Source organism: Thunnus maccoyii, chromosome 2 (genome assembly GCF_910596095.1).
Source record: "Thunnus maccoyii chromosome 2, fThuMac1.1, whole genome shotgun sequence".
Lineage (NCBI taxonomy): Eukaryota > Metazoa > Chordata > Actinopteri > Scombriformes > Scombridae > Thunnus > Thunnus maccoyii.
Genome location: NC_056534.1, coordinates 36,302,009 through 36,327,418, shown reverse-complemented (window position 1 = coordinate 36,327,418; position 25,410 = coordinate 36,302,009). Strand labels below are relative to the sequence as shown.

General features: G+C 40.8%; 1 protein-coding gene across 1 annotated transcript in view; it reads left to right on the top strand.

The window, feature by feature from the left end:
• stx8 (syntaxin 8) overlaps window positions 1–25,410 on the top strand; it is a 40,995-nt gene that overhangs the window by 1,579 nt on the left and 14,006 nt on the right. Inside the window, exons 5-6 of the mRNA XM_042396624.1 lie at window positions 3,272–3,405; window positions 4,574–4,666. Coding sequence (XP_042252558.1) covers window positions 3,272–3,405; window positions 4,574–4,666 — 227 coding nt within the window. The remainder of the gene's footprint in view (window positions 1–3,271; window positions 3,406–4,573; window positions 4,667–25,410) is intronic.

Below are 25,410 nucleotides of genomic sequence, written 5' to 3'. Positions count from 1 at the left end.
AAGTATATGTTTGCAAATCCACTACATCCAATTTTCAAAGGTGTGGGTGAATCTTAGAATATTTAGATATTTTAATTAAAATAAAACTTTGCTCTTGTGACCCCTGTAGCTGGCAGGGATTTAGTGAATTGTTCATATCCACTTTGGACGCTCGTCAACACAGAGTGTGAACCTTTCCATCATATGTATGAACTATTGTTTCTTAAACTTCAAAAGCATTGTGTTGCATCAAACAACCTGTTCTCAATTAGTCTTGAGTCCTTCCTTCCTTAGAGCACTTTCATTAAAAAAAAAAAAAAAATCTCGGACACCCGGCTCGTGCTCAAGAAAATCCTGGAATATTTCTCCATGTTGAAACTCTCTGTCACTCTTAGTCAGTGTCAGTACAGTCAAAACAAGTATCAGCCCATGGAGCTTCTGGGGGCATCCTGCTCAGATGACGCCACCTTTCATTTAAAAAAAAAAAAAACAAACTATCTAGCGGTGGTTGTCCAATTAAAAATAATGAATCCTCATTCTCTTGTCTATGTCCTTGACCAGAGAGGTCATAGGCTCTGAGCTCTGCTTTGATGATATGTGAAAGTCTTTGTACATCCGGGATGTCCCATGTGCTGTGACCTCTCCCTGTGCCATCATTCGGAAGGAAGTCTGTCTGTCTGTCTGTCTGCCATTTTGACAGGGCGAGATCTGCTCGCTTCGCACTGTTGATCACACATTTGGCACCTCCCGAAATCGACACACACACACACACACTCATACATATAAATGCGCACATGTGTGTCTTGATGAAGAAGGTCAGAAGGAACGAGTTTACGGTTTATAACTCTTCACTGAGCATTTATGGCGCTAATCAAAGAGCAGGATGCAACAACTCATATCCTCTTCATCCTCTGATGTCATGTCGATGTGACAGCTTAGGAAATCTTCGGGCAGCAGGCAGTCATTAGTTTGTGTGAGGTTTGACCTTGTGTTGTCCAGGTGATATTTGTTTGGACAGGAAGAGGAAGTGGTGTCATGTTGTTGACTTCCTTCAACTTGTTATGTGGTTTTTATTTGGCACCTACATGTTTTTTTTTTTAATATTCTAGAGGCTCAGCATTTTTATAAAAACTCCTCCACAGTACAGTATATCTGCTTTGCGGCCATATATATATATTTGTTTGAGGAATAACTGAAATGACAGTAGAATGAAACCAAGCGTCACTGTTCATCAGACGAGTACATTTTTTTTAATAAATGTCTTTTATGGGAGACCTGCCTTTCTCTGATATCTTTCATAAGGTTTGGTTTTGGGATTGATCTACTTAGTGGTGCTTTGTGCAGGCTTTCATCTTTTTACAGACCACACACCCAATTACATAAAAGGCTGTGTAAAAAAAAAAAAAAAAAAAAAGAGAGAGAGAAATATCTCAAATGACATTTGCTAATAAATTAACTTGGCAAATTTTAATCATGCGGTCATATGGGTTTTAGTTTGTTCAGTGAGACCTAAGTTTAATAGTGATATGTGGTGGGTAATTTGGATTTGTGGGTAGGACACATTCCCACTGTGTGGTCTCTGAGGACAGAATGTGTGGGGTGGGGGGGTGGGGGGTGGATTGGCCATGCTTGGATAATCTAAGCCGCTCTCTTTTTTTTTTTCTTCTTCTTCTTTTTTTTGTGAGAATTTAGGGTAGAAGAAAAGGGCTGGAGGTCGCAGATGGGGTCTTTAATCTATCCCCGAAACAATACATTCTCAGCATCTCCATTTCAGACTAAGCAAAAGAAGGACATGGCGCCTAGATTTGAAGGCTCAGTTCACCCCGTAGCCCCTTGGACCCACCTTTCCTCAATTATTCACTAACCTTTCCTTTGTATTTGATTGCACTGGAAATAGTTGTAATTAGTTAAATCTCGCCTGTCCAAGTCACTCAGTCAGGACCTGGGTGCTCAGGCCTCAGTGGCGGCAGCCTAGCGCTTTGTGGCTGCCAAGAGATGTGCCTGACTGATTTTGGCGCTCCCCACTGACTGGTTAATTGGATCTTCACACACTGGGCACTTGCATGGAGGAAGTGGAAGGCTGGCACACAGTCTCAGTAATCAAACATGTCAGAGAGATTAGACTGAATGCCTTGTCTTACCTACTCCTCTGATGGTATCAGCCTCAGCCAGCGGCATTGTGAACGCTCTCACAAAGCTTTACCAAACACTTCAAAAGCAGCTTGAAATAGTCATCACATAATGAGATGCATGAGATAAGAGTAGTTTTATGCATAGCCCATGCAAAAAAAAAAAGAGTAGTCCTTGTGCTGTTGAGCATAAAACCTTTTACTTTGGAATTGAATGAATGGTTTAAGTGTTCCAAGAAGAAACTGTTCTTGTAACTCCTGTAGCTGGCAGGGATTTTATATGTTGGTTAATCATTAGAACCGCAGCCTTCACTTATAGTTTTCTCACTATTACCATTTCCATAATCACTGATAGGCCTACATATGGCTCAGGTCACTTTTCAGCTTGACCAGCCGACGACTCGCTCTGAGCAGACGAGCTTAAATCCAGCCTCACACAGAGACCCTGAACCCGTCACCACAAGACAGCCACAGGGGGGGTCTGAGACACACAGCTTTAAGCCATTAGCAGAAGAATAGCTTCAAACCACACAACAGTGTTTAGCACAGTACAGCGCAGAGCTCTCTGGTGTGTCCCTTTGTCGGTGAAAACCTCCCCAGCAATCCGCAGTCCTGTGACAGATTAACATGCACTGTTTACAGGCTGCACGAGCTAACCTGGTATTTTTCAATCGTTCAACAAACTTAAAAGACAAAATGAGTAAATAAATACTGTTTTTTTCCACCCAGTGATCTGGAGGGGCTTTGCTGTCATAAATGTTCAAATGAGTACAGTATTGAAAAAGTAACATGCCTGGTACACATGTGTTTTCTGTAAGGATTGGACAGATGTGCATTGTAATCATATCTCAACTGGGCATATTGTTACTTACATAGCTAAAAGTCACCGATGCATGATGAGTGTTGTACACTTGTATGCTGAAATGGTGATTGACATACAAAAAGGGCACTTTTGCAACCTCCTTTCAGTTGTAGAGGACTGTCGGGTGATTTGTCTTTGATAGTTTAACAGCTGTTTCTCTGCTTCTGGGTCGGATTAGTGATTTCATGGTCTCCAAAATCATTTTTTTTTAGTTAGTTTATGGTGGTCTTGTTTTTTTTAACAAAAACTTGGAAGAGCCCTTTTGAAACCTTTTAAAATTGTTATGATGGTGTTTCAAAAGGTCGACGCTGATGTCCGGAGGGGCGGGAGCAAGTGGAGGAGTTTCTGTCAATCCGTGGCTGATCAACGAATCAGAGGACACCAAGGGGCTGACTTTTGGAGAGATCAAACAGCAGCAACAGCGAATCATTGAAGGTAATTACACTGCTCATCTTTCTGGAGTGACATTATGTTCCATTGCGTGATTAAACAAACTTATTTTTCAAGTATGCTGTTATGTTCTTTTGCTTTTTAATGGAATAAGTGTGAAGATCAAATATTGATTGTGAAACCATCACTGGAATAATACTTGTAAATCATATTTGTTCTTATTTGTACTTCTTCAGCAAATATAGTCTGGAAGCCCCGTCGTACACATATGTAACATCTCTGTATGTAAATACAAACATTATGTACATTACCTTCTTTCCAGTAAAACACAATAGAATACAGGAAGTTTGGTTGGAGGGAAGATGCAATTGGTAGACAAAAAAAACCCCAACATCCTAGACAGTACATGTCAAGTACTGTATTTAGCTAGTAGTAACCATGTGGATCTACACATGAAAGGTGGTCATTATCCTTCACATCTAGAAGATATACCGTAAGCCCATGCCTGTGTTTTCCCCGTTTCCCGAATGGCTTTGACATGACTTGAACACCCAGACGTCACTTCACCTGAATCCATGTGACACTTCATTTCTATGTCTCCATTATGGCTCTGGTTATTTTCAATTTGCGATCAGAGATTCCTGTTAAGACAGTGAAACCAAACCACATGGAGGTTTCTAGTCCCCAGTGGGATTTCTGGTGGAGTTGGGTAATGGTGAGCGCCTGAACCTGCGGTCATAAAGAATTCCTGTGGTAGAGAGCGTGTCAAACTTGGGAGACCCACAGAGGCCAAATCTCTTCTCTTCAGCTGCGCTGTTTTTCCTCTCCACCTTGGCCTGCCGCAGTTGTAATAACAGGAGTAAGGCTGAGTGGGGTAAAGTACTGAATGACTCACATGTGGTACTGTGAGCTGAGCTGGACCCCAACAGCCTGTCATTCCTATTTCCCAAATAGTTCCCTCATTATATCACGAGTACAGTATACTGTAATTGCTCCCTCCTTACAATTGGCTTTTTTCAAGAGAGAGAGAGATTACATCATATCTTTATCGTCTGTCGTACTTGGGTTCTTGGGTGGATAAGTGTTTTGATAATCACATTGAATAATGTGTTTTTTAGTTGCGTTGAATGGCCCTGCGTAAAGTAAATTCTATCTTTCTTGTCTCCTATTCAAGCGTATCATATTTTAAAAGTTCTTTCCTCTCTCTTCTCAGCCCAAGACGCTGGCTTGGACGCGTTAGCAGCTGTCATCAGCCGACAGAAGACAATGGGACAGGAGATTGGCAATGAGCTGGACGAACATAATGGTAAAGTTTCATGTGCATGTGACTTTGTACATATTAGTCAGAAGGATTCCAGACATATTACACATCACTGTGTGAAAGTCATCAGACATACTTGCTCAACAATGCAACGAGCGGCCTCATGTAACTCGTTGAACAGCGATACTCCCTCACACCACTGACCATGACACAATCAGAACCAGGCACGCACACACAGCCATGGTCAGAGCAGCTGACTTCAGCTCAGTTAACCTTTCTCATAAATCTCACAGAGGAAAGTGACCTTTCTCTTCGTGCTACTTAAAAACATTAGAAAAAAAAAAAACTGCAAGAGTTTTGTGTTCTGGAATCAGATCCGCTCCGATCTAATGGTGCTTTAGAGTTTGTTTTTTTTTTCTGGCTAAATGCCTCTCATCAGTCCATAAATAGCTTCCATCACAGGTAGAACGTGCTACACAGAACGGAGCGCAGTGCTCCAGACAGTTTTTCTGCTCAGACGGGTGGTACCTGAGACAGAAGACTTTGGGACGATCGTCTGTCAACCGGTGAACAATTAGATCCTTTAATGCATCGCTCTCAGAAGACTATAGCAGTTGATGGGCCGAGGCTCCAGGGTGTTGTCTTACAGAAGGGATATACACATGTATTACTGTTGGGTTTTCTGATATTTAATTGTAGGGCTATCTGTAATGTTCATCCCAGAACATGCATTAGTCTGTCAGCTTCTCTTGTGACAAAGAAAAGACGAATCTTAACAGTAACAGAGAGATTGTTAGACTTTATAAATATAGTCTAACACCCAAATGGAATATTCTTAATTTTTGCAGATTTTCTAATTGACTTTCTATCCTTAGAGATCCCCAACCAGCTGTTTGTCTGGAATTGTATCATACACCTACTTTACAGGCAGTCGTTGTCTGTTTCTGCCGATGACCATCTTCCAGTTTGGAAAAAAAGGCGTTGTACTATCTTGTAATATCCTGTCTGAGCAGTCGTACCCAAACAAGTCCAGAAGTTGAATAACTGAGTGATCTCGGAGTGGAAACAAACGACCTTCCCTTCTGCTGGGAAGAAATGGCAGATGTTTGGCTAATTTTTGGTTGGCAGAGATGGGAGAAAGGGAAGAGAAAGAAAGGAAAGCTGATTGTTTTAGCCTGCTCTCCTCTTACCTTATTGAACTAGAGACGGATCATTGCTCTAATGCTCCGACTGGCGTGTTTTTTCTACTCGTTTTTTCAGCTTGATGTCAGTGTTTCCAATAATACGAACCTGAATGGGTGATGGGAGAGCTGTTACTGAGAATTACACCAGTTCCACTGCAAACAAGCGAGGTGGCAAATGATTTCGGCTCTGGAAACAACAGCTTGTCACTCTTCCCGTGTATAGACCCCACATGACTCTTCAAAAATAAATTTGATGGGAACTCAACTCTTTATTTCTGTAATGGACAAAAACATCTACGCCACCTGTGGGTGTTGTAATCACTTCCATGTGTTGAAACCGAAACTGTGCAAATTCGTAGAAGCCTGCGCACATTTCCACCTGTTTTTCTCCCCAAACATATCTCGGTATAGGAAACCAATGAGATAACATTTACTGCCTGTTTTTTTTTTTGTTCTTTTTAGAAAATAACCATGTTGCATGCAGTGTAATGGTTCCCCAGGGTTACCCAGATGGTAGAGTAGAACAGAATCTCCTCATGGACCAGTTTGAGCTTCTCACAGTCTTCTCTGGATCTCTCTCCAAAATTTACGGCCAAGCTTGAGGTTCATAAGGCCTGCTGACACCAGGCAATGATTCACAGGGCCCGCAGAGCTCAGGCCTTCCACAGCTTTTCTTTACCTCCCTGTATTTCTTTCGTTTGTGGGACCTTTGCTACCCCTCCATCTCTCATCTCACTCCCTGCCTCTCCTTTGCCTCTGTTCAACAGTACTTTATTTTATAACCTTTTTTTTTTTTTTTTTCCAATTTCTTCCCCCACCGTCTTCCCTCTCTCTCTCTCTCTCTGTGTCTCTTCTGTTTCATCTCATGTGGAGTTATGGGAGAGATCTTGGTTTCTTGGTTTGACAGGGTGGAAAATGGGGATATATGATACATGAAGATGTAGATTCCTGAACAGCAGAAATACTTTAGAAAGACTTGACCTAGTGACTGTTGATGTAGAAGTTCTCTAAGCTTGATTTAGGCTTTTTTTGGAATAACTGACAAGTTTAGATAGAGGAGAGTGGTTGGCTTTGCCCGCACTCAAAATAAGTTTGGATATTTTTTTGTTTTTTTGCTTCAAAAGTATGTGCAGTATCTGCAAATGTGCAATCATACTGACTGGGAAAGCGATTTGCCTAAACAGAAGTAAGCTAGCTTTTAAATGCAAAGCTGCACTTTCAACTATCAAATGTCAGAGCTTTTCTACTTCCCCCCTTTTTCAGAGTCCGACGGACAGGCATACCAACGGATTGCTTCCTTTTTTCCTCTATCAGCGATGGTTCAATGGTGTGATCGTCCTATCACTTTCAGCCTTGTGCGTGTTGTTGAACACACACACCACAAATATTTGACTAGAAACTGAATTTTCCCCATTCCTAGCAGGCATACAAAGTTACAGTGTAAGTAGTCTTGTTGCTATGGCAATTGTGTTTATTACAAAACTTTGATTTGATATAATTTAGGTGTGTTTTTATCTGTTCAGGCTCTGCCACCCTAAAGACCCAGCCTTCAGTCCAGCTCACCTCGGTTGTTAATCCAGTATGCGGGAAACATAGCTTTTGTATTCTTAAGTTTTATATCCTTGTTATTATAGCATTAACTGTGCATAGATACGGACTAAGTGTGGCTTGTTCTGCTTCTGTTTTTCTTACTATAATAGACATTAAGGCTCAATGAATTAATGTATTCTGTATACAAAAAAAATGTATGGAATGTTTTTCTTGAAGACTTGCACTTAAATTACTCGGATTATTGCTTGAGACAGTTTTGTAGGTGCTGCATTTCTTACTTGTATTAAATGTCAAAATCGACAGTGTAAAAAGTAAGTGGATAGTTTAATGTTTTCGGAGAGGCAAAGAAAATGGATTTAAGTTATAAATCAGGGGAAAAGGCAAGGCACCTTGTTGATCTTGACAGTTGGCGCGTAACCTTGGCGTCCGACTGTCTTTCCGTCTTGTAGGATTCCTTTTCCCCCCTGATCACTGTACTGTGGCAGTGTTTTCCTATAAATAGATTAAGCTCTTTGTAGTTTGGCTGCTCAAGTCTAGCTCATGACCCAAGTGCAGTGGAGGTTGCAGTCATTTCCTTTTCGGGAAACAATTCCGGCTGAGGTCAGCAAGGAAGATGACCCTTTTTCAGAGGTTTAGAGATGAACCCAGAGCCCCCAGTTACTCGTCTCCCAGACTCGACTGGATCAAAATGGACTGAAACGCAGAAACCAGTAAGCAGCGATTTCTTAAATTTCGGTCTCTGCTTTATGACACATGACATTATTCCATTGCATACTGTAGAATTTCCCATTTTACTTGCCAGTCATAACATAAAGAGAAATTCAATCATGATTATTGGGGGTGTTAAAATTAGTTAAATTATGTGCTGCCATCAGGTCTTTCATATTTCTAACATGATGTTAGCGAGGATCAGTATATTTTCATTTCCAAATTAAATGTTGCTGAAAATAGTCCGGCTCATACCGACTGAAATGGCTTACATCAGCAGAAGTCTCCCTTCCCACCAAGAAAGGTCAACACTAATTTCACTTTATTGGTGTTGATATTTCTGAGATTGTGGCCTGGAATTACATCAGTCCATGTCAATGTTTTGTACTTGTGAGTGACAGACAGTTGCTAGATGAGTAAAATTAAGAGGCGGCAAAGGGTTTGTGAATTGGATTAGACTGGAGTTACTGCAGCTATGACATATGTCATGTGCTGTGAAAGCTCTTGCTCTTTCCGTTTGCTATCATGTATCTAGGTAGGATCGGAAACTATGAGAGGTAGACAAACATAGAGACAATAACAGAGGCAAACAGTACAAATCCAAGTGTATTTATCTGCGTATCTTGTGCTTACAGCTTCATCAAGATGCGTCATTACACAGTATATTTTGGTTAGACAAATCTATTTTCCACCTCCTTTCAGAGTTCACCAAACATACATAAACCTACACAAACCACTCAAACGAATCAAGTCACCGCCATGTGTTGTTTGTTTCCACACATTTCACATTCACTGTCACAACCATGGCCTTTCCATGTCCCCCTGTTGCTCTCTTGGATAATAATACTTTGGGCTGCTTGCTATTGCTAAGCAGCTCCTATCTTTACAAAAGAACACAGTAATGATGACCACAAAGTGTGCATATCCGGGATTGAAGAGAAACAGACGGTCATTTGGATTGAGACCTTCTGGAACAAATTTTAGATGGATCCAAGAGATATTTTCTTTTAGTCAACACAACAAGTTTAACCACATATGTACTTAGATCATATCTGAGATTTACAGATAAGAAAAAATGTGTGGTTTTTTTTGTGAGAGACAGTAGCAGCTCGGTAAAGGTTGAAGATTTCATAAAGACAAATAAATCTGATTGACAAGAGTTTTGAGACACTTTTTTTTTACATGAAAAAGGTTGCAAACCTTTCAAGTAAAGGCATGGACCGCCTGTTTTTAACTAACATTTTCCAGCAAAATTAAATTAGTTTCTTTTTATTTCATCTATTCACCTTATAACTTTTAGCATACATTTACAAAACTCCATAAATACCTAATCAATATATAAATATCATGCACTTTTCCAACCACTGCCCTCTTTGGAATGTGGTAAATCCTGAATTCTCTTTGTAGTGACCCTCCAAACTTAATTTAAAACACAATGAGTTCTGTAAAAGTTAGACAAGGTAAGGTACCCTGCTGCTTTTGGCCATCAAGTTTAAAAGTGGTGATTATTAGAGGATGATGCATACTGCTAAGAAATGGTAACATAAAGGCTTGACTGGAACTGAACAGAGGATGTTACGATCACACTTTATGGTTATGCATCTTAACCACAAGGCCTCCAGGACGCACAGCTGTTTGCCACCATGGTGGCACTGGCAGTGGGAGCTTCTGTAGCAAAACATGTAATTAGTAGCAAAATCTGTTGCTTTAATAGGACTCTTTTTTTTTCAAGTTGTAATTATGATTTAGTACTTTTTCGTGTCTTGTTTCCATTATTTCGCTTTTCCCATTAAGGGATTTAATGTGTAATTCATGGGCTCTTTAATATAACATGTGCCTGACTTTTTTTGTATTTTCTGAAATCACTTTGTCACCTGATTGGTCTCAAGGTGTTTTTCTTGCCAAGTGTCCTCTCTGTTAGTAAGTCAGCCACTAACAAAATGGATGGACTTCATTACTGTCTAATAATTAGATCACTGATTTGATTTGAGCATGTATAGGGTCCAAGTTGGGCAGCACTAATGACCTCCAAATAAACAATAGAGTGAGAAGGGAGAAGCACTTACTGCTGCAGCACAGTGACATCAGCAGCTATCCCGGAGAACACAGCCCTCTCCTTGCTTCTGCTTTTAGAAAAGAGCTCGGTGAGCAAATAAACCATGCTAATGATGGCACTTTACAGAAAGTCAGTGTGGTTAGAGTCGAAGATTGATTTACTGTTTGTTTGATTCGCTCAATTTGAAAGTGAGGCTGGTAGTAGTGAGTAGTGTTTTCCAGACGGCATGGAAATGCATAGTGTCATGATGTTATGTTCAAAAGAGTGTTGTCATCAGAGGAATGTCAAGCTTGCAATGAGCCGTAAAAAGAGGGCATCATCTTGTGTGACCACCGGATTGGCTGACTGATGTTTGACTTTGTGAAGTATTGAGGACTATAAATGATGGAGGGATAATGTTGGACACCCACGCCATAATATTCTTTGGTCTCATTTCTCATAAGAAAATACCAACTTCAGGCTGCTCTTGAAATGCTTCTGAGAAGAACTGTGATGTAAGATTTTTTTCCCCTTAATCCTAGTTTAGAAAAAAAGTAGTAGAGAAAAGTAAATATTTTCATCTTTTAGTGTATTCCCATTCCTCTGACATAGGGCTGCAACTAAAGAATATCTGCAATGTTTTTTTAGTCTATCAGTATTTATAATTAATCAAGTAATCATTTATTCTAAAAATACCAAAACTTAATGAGAAATACTCATCGCAAGTCATCAAAGACCAACATGGCATATTATATTCGCTTATTTTGTCCAATCAAGAGTTCAAAAACCAACATTTTTCCAAAATTGTGGTATGAAAAGAACATGAGCAAATCAGTGAAATAGGTATAAATATAAAGATATGAACATTTACTCTGTCTTTATAATTTTTGGCTGAGTGACATTTTCAGACTCTTCATCCTATTCTGTAAAATCCAACAGTGTAGGACATATTTTTTTAAATTTTCTTTCAATTCCCAGAGTCTTTAAAACCATAGACCGTATTCGGCCAATGTTTCTGTGAATAAAGATTTCAAAATATCATTGATGGCAGTAGCTGTGTGATGGAATGACAAACGCTAGCCAAACGTGGATACACTGCTAGTCACCAGGCCAAACTCCTGTGCTCCGCATCCTAACCAGGGTACAATCAATCAATCATGAGTCCTTGTGTCCCTTTTTTTTCCCCCATCTATCCATCCCAGTATCCATCTCTGTCTAAGGCCTGTTGGTGTCACAGTGATAGAGTTGTGGAGAAGACGGGAGGCTAACAATGACATCAGGGACTTGGGTCACATCAGCGGCTGCCAAGTGATGAATAATCATTATAGGCTTAGCGAGGACATTAACATTTTTGGACTCTAAAGAAAAACATCTGAAGACATTTCATTAATCAGGCTTTCTTTCATTTCCCTTAGTAGATTGATGTCCTCTTTTATCACTCTAAGTGTGGTTTTATCTTCGGTTTTCTTAACTCTCCTTAAATGCAACCTGTTGTACCTTTTTAATACTGTTTTCAGTTAAGACGGGATCCAAAAAAGATTTGATGGGCTTTCAATGTGTAGAATTTTCTTCATTGTCATGGAGTGGCACCATAATCAGCGACTGATGTGAATGTAATCCACGTACAAAAAAATGGTTGTCTGAATGTTTCCTTATGTGGTTTGCTGACTGAGTGGCTCAGTGCCAGTGGCCCATTTTCCATCACGCACTCACATCTTACTTTAAGTGTTATTCAGTGACATTGGTGAGAAAGAAGTTATAAACCTGGCACTGATTAAGGTAACCCCATATGTTATAAACATCGGGTCTACTTTTTGTTGCACACTCTGATATACAAGGTAAGGCTCAATCAGCTGTATAAAAATAAGTTGTTAGATAAGATAAATGTAGTAGTGTAGTCTATAGAGTTAATTTTCAGGACGTACAAACAAATACAATATGTGGCCATAGTTACTTAAAATGTTTTTGGTTAAAGCTTTGTCTTTCTCAACCACAAAAAAATGGAATAAGAATGATAAGAATTATTTCCCCCATTCTTATATCATTTATTTTTTAATAGACACTAACATGTAGGAGGCTTTCACCCTTGGAGGTTTCCCTCCTACATGCTTTCTGCTCTCCAAGCTGCAGTCTTTGTTGCTGGATCATGGCTTTGATTTATCTCGATCCATCTGGAACAAATGTGTGCTGGTGACAGTTGTTAGCAGGAAAGGCCCCACATTAAAAAAGCCAGTGGCAGAAATTCTCAGACTCCAGGAAGAGAGAACTGATGTGTGGCAGCAGTAGAGGAGAGTGATGTTGGAAACACTTTTTTTTTTTTATATGACTTTCAGACCCGACTTTGCAACAGTCTGAGAACGGGGCAGAGTTGTAATAGTCGCAGCTGCGGTTGTCATTAGCGTGTGAGACGCAGAATCGAATCTCACTTTTCAAAGTTACTATAAAACAAATAAACAAATTTTATTTTATTAGAGTTTGACCCTTAACACATTTGTGAGAAGCACTCATCAGAGTCTTAAATCTCAGCGGGAGTTTTCAGTACCCAATAAAAAGTGACTTTGTGACTCAGGAAGGAATGATAAAAGATCAGTGGTCTTGATACCAGTTCTGTGCCCAAACCAATTATGTCATACTGCAAGAAAAGCAGAATAAAGACGAACAAAATAACTTCGCCCACACTGTTGGAACCCTCGAAAGGTCATGGTGGCAATTTTTTTTTCCCCTGAGGTACTTTTGCGTTACATCGCACGATAATTTGCGTTCCCTTTCAACACCTTTTGGTTTACCTTGAAGTACTTCTTGAATAGGAACAGCAGTGTGTTGCGCCACTCTTTCACAGAGTTATAATCCACTAACAGTTTAATGCAATGCTCTGCAAATACTACAGACAGAAGAGATGATCTGGCACTTTACATGTCACTGTGGACTGTGGACATGGTTATTGCAATGGCCACAACGATGTCATGTGTGGCTATCGTAGCTGTACTTTGGCTACTCTTTCCCGCTCCTATTAATATTAGCCGAGGAAGCATATTAAAGCCTGATGTTTGGGAATTGAACCCAGTGCTTGTATGAGATATGACAGATATGTTATCACCCATTCACTCAGCACAGCCTCCACTAGGCTGAGAGTGTATGTAAAAACCGTTTAGCACTTTAGAATGTGGTTCATGTCATTGCGTTTGAGAATAATGCATCAAAGTTGGTCACAATTTCCTGGAGCAGAGGATGTTTTTCTCTCCTGTTGTGTAAGGGATATTACAGTACATTAAGAGCTATCTACCCCACAGCTTTATGGATCAAATTATCCTGAGTCGGCATGTTTGTGGGAGCTAGTGTTTCTTTGAGAAATCTCTAATCTTAATCAATTCAACTAAAAGGACTGTCCATTTAGCTGAACATTGGCGCCCACACAGTAACTAATTATTTAAAATGCAGTTTATTTTGCTGACATGTTTGTCAGCAGTTCAATGGGACAAATGATAGCAGTGTATAAGTCTGTAAATCTGATTTTGAGGAAAGAAGACTCAGGATAGCTTCGTGAGTTCCTGTCTTACTGACCCGTCAAGTCAAAGCCCAGTATCAGCTCTTCATATTGTTCATGTCCTGGGTGCCAGGTAGGTGGAGTTATAGAAACCTGGAAGCACAAATAATAAATAACCACATTCACATTCTCCACCCAGAGAAGCCCAGTATACAGTATGATGTAGGATTGAGGTGTGGTCAGTCCTGCTCAGCTCATCTGTAGACCCGGATCACATCCAGATGTCCACCAACAGGCCTGTGTAGAGACTGGGTGAGGTTGTTTCCCCTTCCACTCCCTTCTCTATCCATCCTCTACAACATGCACAGCCACCGTGCCTGGCAGTCGCGAGCTTTTTCACAAACTATCAATTGTGCATATTCCCAAAAAACGCATACGCTAATAAGAAAGGGAAAAAAAAAAAAAAAATTCTAGGGAGGTACGATTGCAGCAGTTCTTTCCCACCAACGTGTTTAAAGCAGAGAATGACACAACACTTGGAAACAAACAGTGTGTGTGTGTTCTTTGAAGGGTTTGGTCTTATTACCATGTCTTTGAGTAATCCGTCTTTTTAGTACAGTCTTAGTGGACAATAAGGGGGGTTTAGCTGGCGTTGTGTTTAACTTTGATGCTAATACTGTGGCTACAGATTCTGCAGTACTGTGCAATCATTTATTATCTATTACATAAATCTTATGTCTATTATATTAATCTATTAAACATCCACATATCCGCTATATGACTCGGTCATGATGCATGATTTCAGTCATTACAAACAGCTTAGGTTCAAATGCTTATTTGGTCATTTTACTCACTATTACTAATTCTTACTACAGTTCGCTAATTAAGTTAATTAATTGAGGGCGCCTTCTCTCTTTGCCATGTTGGAAGTATGACATGTCATCGTGGCCGGACACTTACACGTTCACTCACTCACTCGTTCACTAAATCACTCAGATGATGAGCAGGGATGCAGCCTCGTGTTGTTGTCTTCCTCACTGAACAGAACCAATTGGAGAGGACGTTTTCTTGTCAAGATGGGGTTTTACTTGACTTTTTACACATGGCTGCAATCAACCTCAATTCATGCTTTGCTCAGCTACTCCTACTGTCTTTCATTATCACTATCCGCACCATGCCACACTTAGGTAAGGTGGAGTAATGAATATTCATTCATATTCATATACATATCATAATTTTATTGGAGATGCAACAGAAGGTATTATTGGTAATATCACAATGATTTAAATGTTTTTTTAGGTCATTTATTTACTTTTAAGTGTAGGTCAAAGGAAGCCAGTATGGTCAGGTACTGCAGACCACCAACACATGTATGACCAGCACTGGCGAGATACACTGGTATGATAGTTTAGAAACATTTGAAAAAGGTCATTTCTGCTCCATGTTCAGGTCAATTGTTACAGTAATTTCATGTGATGCTTTATGCTCAAAGTTATCTTTACTGCAAACGTAGACTCCTGGATGTAGTCAGTAAAAGCACCTGCTTATGTAACTTTCTGGCCTGCATTGCTGCTGCACTGTTACTACTGTGCTTATAGCAATCAAAAGGAAAATCTACACTGTTACTGTAAAAGGGATACAGAGAACATCTCCATCGGCTGCCGCCGTACAACACCGATCAGTCTATATAAAGTATACACTGTTATACAGACGTTACATCGCCCTCCTTTCAGCGATTCCTCACCAGATTACCTGCTCAAAAGGAGGATGTAATGATTTGACTGCATTTCGTTTGCACAGCCAAGTCACTCTTATGGCTTTTTTGGGAGAATTTCCTAGCGTGTGTGGTATGTGTACAATTTAACGGCAAACTGATGTCGATGCTGTGCTGTAATTTTTCCCTGGAGCACTTTTGCGGGCAGATTGTCCAGGGGAAGCACATTAGCCGTATGTGTTGGTGGTATTGGTGGTTGGGAAACTCTACAGTTTCAGCTGCCAGTTCCTTTGGCTCTGAGCAAAGGATTCCCTGCCATTTAATGGTACCTTTGACTGACTCAGGCTTGGCTCGGCAGGTTCCTTTTGGCTAACACAAGTGACAGTGGGAACAAATCTCCCCCTCTGTTTATTTAATTGCTAACCGCTCTGGTTTGGAGGCCACGTTCAAAGGGCCGACGAATGGAGAGCTGCCTCGCGTTCCCCTCAGCCTCAGGGTAGCATGGGTCATCCCACATAATGAGTGGAAGGACTTACTTTACTAAGTCTGCCTCAACCCAAAGCCAGCACGTGGTTCCCATTTAAGCACAGGGGGAAGGTTGAACCTTCATCTGCTGGGCATTTTTATGTGTTTATGTGTGTGTGCAAGTGCACATATATACATCTATAGCAGCCTGCACTCAGTGTGTGTGTCTGTGTGCAAAGAGATGAGTGCGTATGTTTGAGAGTGGAAGTGCCTTGTCTGAGTGTGAGATCATTTTGTTTGTACTGAAAGTGTACACCACATGTCCAGCACATGTTGTCAGGTTGTGATTGGCACACAGGCCACATTTATATCTGCATGAGAAGCTCCGAGGCCACTGGCCAGTCTGGGATGGGATGGAGTTTGAGACCTCACACGCACGCAGAGACAAACACACTCACACACACACACACACACACAAGCATACACACACACACACGGAGTGCGGTAGAGAGCAGGGTGGGCTAATCTTTCAGATGCACTTTGCATAGACGGCGAGGCGAGGGACTCTGAGATTTCCTGCAGTGAGAGAAGAAGATGGAGGGAGGACAAAAGAGAAAAACAAAGGTTCACAGGCTGGGAGGGAGTGAATAAAAAAATGATGAGAGCGGAAAAGAAAAAGTAAGATAAGATACAAAGATACAAAGAGATTATTCTCTCAATGAAGAACTTGGCCAGTTGAACTCATGAGGAACTCATTTAAAGACTTTTATCATCACTGATAAAGAGAAAAGAATGGACAGAGGTAGGAGGAAATAAGATTTTAAAGAGGGAAGGTTTTTAAGAAGAATTTTTATAAATGGTATGGGAGGGAGTTATATGATATGTATTTATAAAGCTCTTCTTCATGTAATAAAGTACCCTATAGATGGTGTGTTTGATGCAGTTTGTGTTTACCTACAGTACATATGCACATATTTATTCACCACATATTTATTTGGTTTTTGCACTCAGCATAAGCTGAGCTCAGATTACAGTCTGAAAGAACATTTGTTGTTTTTACATCTTTTGTGAAAACTGTCGACTTTAATGTATTCAGTCTATTTTTACTGCGGTTTTGCACAAGATAACTGTAGACATAACACACACAGTATATTGTTATAGCATTGGAGAGGTATTTGACAGAAGTGCGTCTTAAAGCGATAACTATCACCTAGCCTTCAACGTGATGATACATCTCCGTCCCATTAGAAACTGTTACACGTCTTTAATCACGCTGCACAAACGTGTCACCGACAGCAAAACCTTTCAGGTGGGAAACGCTTCATGCTTCCGTCCATTTCATCTGCTATCTGATAACCCTGCACGTGTGCAATCAGACACAACTTACAGGCCAAACTAAGGATGAGAAACCCCCACCTAGACAAAAGGGGGGGGGGGGTAAAACTGTTTCCAATCCTAGGTTTGATCACAGTTTAAATGAGCGGCCCTTTATTGGCCTCTTTTTTTTGTGTGTGTGTGTAAAATGTTGACGTTCTTTTTATGTGTTATGAGTACTGCACAGTTCTGTGCCACTTGAACAAACACGTGCCCCTAAAAAGGCTTTTGATCTGTTATCTAATCATTCTCATCTGTTTCACTCTTGGCTTAATACCAGCCTCCTGTTTTGTTTCCAAGCTGAGTCTGAGACAGGCTGTTGTGTAAGCATTTTAGTGTGAGCACAGATCTGCACTGTCTACACTAAAGAATGAAACACACACAGTTACAAATAAAACACTGTTTTAGGAATTATATAGAGATGAGACTGATGCCATTTCATTTGTCTGTGTTCCAGAGTAACTTCCATAAAGTAACAGTTTCTTTAAGGACTAGGCGTTCATGTTATCTATGATTTCTTCACCAGTAGACATATAATGTGCTCATTCAGACTAATAATCACTTAAAAGATCATTTGAAAGATCTGCACAATGTCAACTTTCCTTACCGGTGCATATTATGTCTCAATTACTGCTAAAAAATGTGTGTCAGTAGCTGAAGAACTCTACTACACTTACATGAGGATGTACTGTCAGTGATCTATTTTTTATACCTAATATAGTTCATTTGTAATGATTAAAATTTGATTCATTCACTTTCATGAACTTTTGAATTAAATTAAATTAAATTCAAATAGGAAGATTGAAGGGCCAGATGTCTCTGCTCCCTTATGCAGCCCACTTGTGAACCCACTAGTGGGCAGTAGAGGTTGTGGCAACACACCAGTTAAGGTCCTAATTGAAGCTCTTGGTGTTTACACCTACTATTTGGAATGATTCATGGCTGTGTGCTTTTTCTTCCGTGGGATAATTTTTGCGGTGGTGGAATGATCCAAGTTCAGGGCGGATGAAGAGGGAGTCATAGGATCTCACTCAGGATTTGTTAATTTGTTTAATTCCCTCCGAGGAGATTTCTTCTTCTCCTCTAGTAATCAGCACCTCCTCTTTCTCGCTCATCAGCTGGGAGTGCTGGGTAATTACATGACAGCTGTAGGAGCAGCTGTTGAAATGGCTGCTGGATGTAGCGCACTGTCAAGACTTCATGTGATTATTGGACTTGCTGTGTGATGTCGGTGTCATTCATTCATGAGTCTTTGTAGCGAACAGGACTACGCTCACAGTACATGTTCACACTAATGTGTGTGTGCATGTGGTTTTACTCTGTGTGGCTAAGTGTCTGCGCATCTAGTCATGTTTTTCAGTGCTGTGTAGCCCACAGTGAAGTATGTGGTCTTGTTGCGTCATATTTTTCGCTGTTTGCTTAGTGCCCTGCACCACTCCTAGCTGTCCACATGCTATGTGGGAGGCTGTTTCCTCTCAGGATGGGAAGTTGTTTCAGCCGTGCTGTTGGCCAAACATTTGTTCTGGCCTCCATGAGTAGAGCGCAATTACCCCAAATCCACCACATACTCACTAAGGTTTTCAGCAATTATGCGCATCTCATGTGCCATCCTGGTATGCCAAGTGTTCCCATTTCTGTCTTTGTTGTCAAAAAGCGTCAAAATCAAACGCAAATATGTGTTGCTGGCAAGAGTGTAGCCGAGCACTGTGTTTTCTTTGTTTGAAGTATGCTTTAGGAGGTTTGTTTGAGCTGCGTGTTGTTTTTCTATTAACTCCTTCTTATTGTTTCTGAGCTACTTATCTATCAGAAGTACCACTTGTGAGGGACTTTGAACTAGTGATGCATATTGAAAGAGTACTCAAAAGGACGCTCATGCACAGTGCATGATCCAAAGTAAAGTCCACTGACAGCCACAAACCCAGATTTGATCCCACCTTATCTGAGAATTTTTCCAGGGCTGAACAATAACACGGTGATGTTTCATGCTGATCCTCAGCAGATAAATGGAACCTGGCCCTGAACTCTCTTTTCCACAATAAAACATCTCTATCAGGGGTGTAGTAGCTCAGCGTTTTTTTTTTTTTTTTACTGCTCCTGTTCTCCCTCTGAACCACTACTGTAGGTTAACAGTCACAGCAGAGATGACTCCTCTTCAGTCTGGGACCCAAATGCCTGTCGGAAGTGTGTCACATCCGGGAAGTGTGTGTGTATGTGTGTGTTCCCTCTTCTGTTGGCATGCCTGTTTGCGGTGCGTCTGTCTGTACGGCGCTCATAGACCAGAGTGTGTATACACGTGTGTTTGTGTCAGCGTCTGTGCGTGGAAGCATATGTGTCTCCATGCGTATGAGTGTATTATGAGTGAAACAGAGTCTGGCATGAAGATCAAAGTCCCTCCATAACTCCTCAGTCAGTCAGTCAGTCATTCATCCAGCCAGCGTACTGCCGGGAAGCTCCGCTCACTACGGGGGATGTTGAGTTATTAGACTCAGATCACCTCAATTAGACCACAGTTGTTCAGTCAGTGAGAAACTCCCAGTCTCTCTCTCTCTCTCTCTCTTTCTCCTTCTTTCTCTCAATTTGTTTACAACACAGTCATAATCAAGAAAACTAGTGTGTAATGTGATTGGAATATGCTTGTAGATTTGTTATTTTGGGTTTAAGGCCACATCAGTTCCAACCCCTCCAAGATAGAAGCTAAAATTGTAATTTTGGTCATTTAAGTTTTTTCAATTCTTATTTATCCACTTAAATAATCCATCGTTATCCAATTCTCACTGACAACAAACCAGAGCTACAACAATTAATCGATCGACAGAAAATTAATCGGTAAGTATTTTGATCATCGATTAATCACTCGAGTCCATTTTCAAGCAAAAATGCCAAACATTTGATAGTTTCAGCTTCTGAAATGAGAGTATATGTTGATTGTCTTGTGCTAATACTGTAGTAAATTGAATGTCTTTGGGTTTTAGACTGTTTGTTGGACAAAATAACACATTTGATAACACACGTTTTCTAAGGTTTTATAGACCAAGTGACTAATAATCATTAGTTGCAGATACATATATACATATATGTATGTGTATATGCCTTTGTTTACTACTATTAAATTTACTATACATCAGTTGTAATAGCTGTGGAAATCTTTTACTTTGTTGATAGAGTTTGTAACCAACTAGAATTTCCTATTTGCAACCAGAAATCACTCACAGAAATGAGCTGGTGTAAAAGGAAAATACCAGAATCATTTTCTTTTTCCCATCACATGACTTTTTAAGATAACTTCTAATAAACTTTCATGTCCTGTGAATCTCATCCAATCAAACCCTTCTTTTTTTTATTTTTGTTATTAGTTCCCAGCTTCTCAATATGTCACCCCCTCCTGGGTGTCCTTGCTAATGAAGTGTGATGGTAGTGATGAAGTGTAACAACGGCTGGTTTGGAGGTGCCGTGCCAGTGACAGGGTGGTCCCTGCCTCACACTGCTGTTGCTGTTGCTGCTGTTGCTGCTGCTGCTGCTGCTGCTGCTGCTGCTGCTGCTGCTGCTGGCACCCTCATGCTCATCACGCACACATTGTTCGATGGCACCTGGCCATAAGAAGGGTGATGGCGGAAAGTCTGGTAACGATCAGACTTCTTCTCATTGCTGTCGGTCTTCGCTCTGTGTTTTTATATTCTTGTTTCATCAATCTGAAATGACGGAGCAGATCACTCGTGTATTAATTGTATGTAATGCATCAGCAGTTTCAATTCATGCTCATTGCATGCATTATTCAGTGTGGACATATAGGATGAGGGATGCTGGTGAATCTGGCAGCCAAATACGGAAATACTTGTATTATCTGAAGAGAGGATTAAGTGGTGTAAGCTTACTTCAGTTCCTTTTCAAGGCTTTGTTTTTATTCCTCTATATGACATTATGGGTTTGATCTTAGCTCATAATTGCTAAAAACCTATTACGGTCAATACATGCCCAACTGCGTCGACGACATCTCTCGCTCTGCCAATGAGGTGTTGTTTTCATTCAGCCGGTATCATGAGATGACAGCGTGACTCATTTGTTTTTTGTTTTCTTCTTGTTTATGTGCACAGCGCTGATCATTTCCAGTCTCAAACTACCCGGGTTGTTTGGGAAAGCTTGAGTGGTATTCCAGTCATGCGGGGCTCCTGTAAGGGCCCAGATTTCCTCCGTTCGTGGAAAGAGTCAGTTATTCTGTCTCAGAGCAGCGATGCATCGTAGCATCATATGATGGACAACTATGAAAAGGAAGGAATATAGAAATAAATATAGGAAGATGTCAGTATTGTCCAATGATCGCATTGTTCTTTCACAACATAGCTAGCCTTTAAAAATGTGAAGTGATAGAGCGTGTATTTTTAATCTCTCACTGGTTATGAACCTCCAATAACATATGTACCCCTCCCACAGAACTTTTGATGGATTTTATTCCCATAATTCATATCGACCTTCTCTTTGGAGTCTAGCAGATACAAACGCAATGGTCTGTACGTGCTAAAACTGAACTAGCGCCGAGGGTTTTTTTTGCTCAATTTATGTGCTTTTCTTTGAAGTGTGTTCTTTCAAATGGAAGTTCAACTCTGAGAAAGTCATTCATCAGTGGGTCATTCTTTTTGGTGTCCATCATGCGCGATGATGGATCTCGGGGTAAACGTAGCAAGGTTAGGGAGGTGAAACTGTCCGTGGACACACAGCCGGTTTCGGTTTCACATTGGCACACAAATGGTTAGGATTAAGGCTGGAAATGTGAAGGCATGTATGTATTTGTAGTCAAAGTGGTGGGTCACCGCTGTTCCTGCTTCGTGGTATATTTATACTCCGTAAAGTCCTCTTCTGATTCAGGTTTGATAGTTTTCATCACATAACATGCACCGCTGCCTCTCTTTTCAGGTTCATCATGTTGTTTATTTGCATTTATACGATCGCCATGGAGAATACTTGATTCTAATTTGCCAGTCAGATACTCAAGTAATTGCTTGGCTGTGATGTAAGAGCACCGGTACTGTTCTAAATTAATGCTCAGATGTGGACAGGTACTTGTTTCAGCTGTCAGTAAGCTACAACTTCTCCTACTGGAGTTGTAAAGTAACATTTTGACCAGTTTTCGTTGAAGGGGTGTACTACCCCACAACATGAATAAACAATACTGTATTTTGATCATTGGCAAGTGTGGTCGTTGCACACGCAGCATAAAGCAAGACATTTATCATCACTCGGCTAAGAAAATCAATGATGCAATAAAAGACCCCCAACGTGTTGACCAGGGGAGCCTGTCAGTCCATTTGGAGGGACTCAGAGATTCATTGGGGCCGGAGGAGGGGGGGGCCCGATGATGTCCAGCAGTGAGACTAATCTTTACACATGTGGCCAGGCACTTCAGAGGGCCAGATGTTGCGAAGGCGATGCCCTCACAAATCCCACCAGCACATTCAGTCAGAAAGACTCAAAAACGTGTTTTTAAGAACATTTTTGTTCGATGTACAACATGTTCCTCGTAGCCTACGTTTTTATCCCACAGCAATAATCCCTCAAGCTCATTTGCCATTTTGTTTGCTTAAGTGGGCAGTAGGCAGTGCATCAAATTTCTATTCCATCTCAGAGTAATGTTACTTAATATGTATTGATTTCTAATGTATCTCAGTGGCTTCTCTTGAACTGTTGCTCTTGGACACCACAGCAGAAGTCAAGTCATTAGCTTTCCATCCAATAAACAATAACAGAGAGACCATTATGAATAAATAAACTGACTTTTTTTTTTTTGTTCCAGATGATTGTTGGGAAAAGAAAGTGTCTGTGTTTATGTGTCCTCGCTCCTTGTGTCAGATTGCACACGTTTCAGGACTATTTTTATGCTGAGCTTCATCTTACATAGACAGACGTTGCAAAATTATACATTTCTTTTTCTGTCTATTTTAGCTTTTTTTTGTTTTGTTTTTTTTTGCCAGGCATTCAAATGATTAATTGGGTTTTGCACTCGGTTTATAAACTGGTAAAACTCTGAGGTTTTGAGTGAAACTCCTTCTAATCCTCACTCCCCACAGGCCCTCGGGGCGAGTTTGTTTACAATAAGCAGCCGTGAGCTGAAGAAAAGAAAAGAAATAAGTTGAAAGAAACTCTTCCAAGGCTGTGCAACTTCTTGTAAATACCATAATTGCCCTGAGTTGTATCATCATGCTGAGTGCGTCTGTGTGCGCCAAGTGAAGTTCCAGTTACATCCAGAGATGTGTGTGTTTTGGTTGGCAACAGAGCACTACCCACTATACACAGTCAGTCACACTAGGGCCAATTGGTAACAGTTGTGGTCAGGACCCCCTGCACTACAACAAGGGATACGAGTGAAAAAACCGTCTTTCTTTTGCCTCTTTCTCCATATTCTCAGGAGAAATCATCTCCTGAATAAGCACAACAGAATTAGCCCCACTGAGTCAGATTGCGTTTAAATCGGTGAGAGAAAACAAGCATTTTCTCTGTGCGCTGTGCCCACTCTGGGAATGAGTCCTACAATAACACACAGAGTTAATACAGCACATCCTGCAGGCATACTGGGGTGTCACTGTTTATGGTAGTGCCTCCACCACAGGCTCACACACACACAAACCAAAACCACCACTGCTATAGCCGCTGTGAAGATGAGTCAGCAATTCAGAGGCTTAGGGAGATATAGATCTGAGATGCAGGAATTTAATCATTAAAATAGAGACCGTCTCCCAAACTTCTCACCATGCTCCTGCGTGTGAGTGTCGTATTTGCTGTCTGACTTCAATTAGGCTTTTATAATATCAAGCGATGATTTGCTTTGAAATGGACGTTGAGGCCTCATGCTAGAGTTGCATTTACCCGATATGGTGCGATGAATATATGTAAAGGAATGGATGGAGGATCCTTAACTTTCTTGATCCCATACTCGCAGGCATCGCGGGGCTACATGGTTCTCGTTCCTGGCAGTATCACGTCCTAAACAATGAGACCAGGGGAAATTCCTCACAGGATCCTACATTTCCGAGTCCCTGAACCTCAACCTTGATTGTGCACACACAAGCACATTATTTCTCTCTTTCTTTTCCCCATCTCCATTTCATCTTCTATACATCTCTCATTCTCCCCAAATCTCTCTCTTTCAGTGAACAATATAATTAAAAGCCAATGAGCAACATACTTTCACAAGTGTTATCTGGTCCTACTTGTTGTTTTGTGCTTTGGCCTGACCTTTTTTTTTTTTTCCATTATCCTTGTCTCTCACTTACCTTTGTAGGTCTGGATAATGTATCACAGCTCTGCAGTTCTTTAATGACCTTGGATCTGGCTTGTTTTGTTGCTGCTTAAGTTGAGTCAGGCACTCTGCTAATTGCTCAATGAGACGGGTTACCGTCATTATAAGTTCTGTTGAAAGAACTTGGCTGATGGGAGAGGGTGTTCTCCTGCAGGGGGGGTTCAACTGGTCAGGAAACCAGTATGGATCATGGGCTTGGAGGGGTGAAGAAAGTGCTATACTGTTGTTATTACTCTGAGTCTGGCTTTTCAATGTTGTTAAAGTCTGCAGATGAAAATTTCCCCCTAAATAGTTTATAAACCGTCATTCTGTATAACTAAAAACTGGTAATTTTCCAAATATGGTGGCAAAAGGTAATAGTAATAATAATGTTAATAGATTGTAGAAACTGAATAATGTTTGAGCTAAAACAACGATGACAAAGCATCTAGAGTTGCACTTACAACATTGATCTTGTGTAATGTTATTTGTTGTGTAATGCTGGCATGACCTGATTAATATTATCCAACATGAGGCTAAAGGTACATATGCCTAATTTAGGGTATTTATCTGAATAGCCAACCGGTTTATTAGTCGCTAGTATATTTCCTCTTCAGTGTTTCACTGTGGTCAAGACAGTGGTTATGGACTGGCAGGTGATGGTCCCTATTTTTTCAATGGGGGACCAGAGGGTGTGCTGCAATTATTGGGTTATCACATTGCTCAGTTTTCCTGGGAAAGCTTATGCCAGGATGCTCAAAAGGAGATCCATCCAGTGTACATGTGTTTTATAGACTTGGAGAAAGCTTCTCTTCAGGGGTATCTTCTTGGGGGGGGTAGAACAGGGAACCAGAGCCATTACCATGAGTCATTCAGTCCTTGAACGGTGGATTTCTCTCGTTGGGTAAGGAGTGAGTGACTGCCCCAAATGGAGGGTGTCAAATATCTTGAGGTCTTGTTCACAAGTGAGGGTAATATGGAGCATGAGATCAATGGGCAGATTGTTG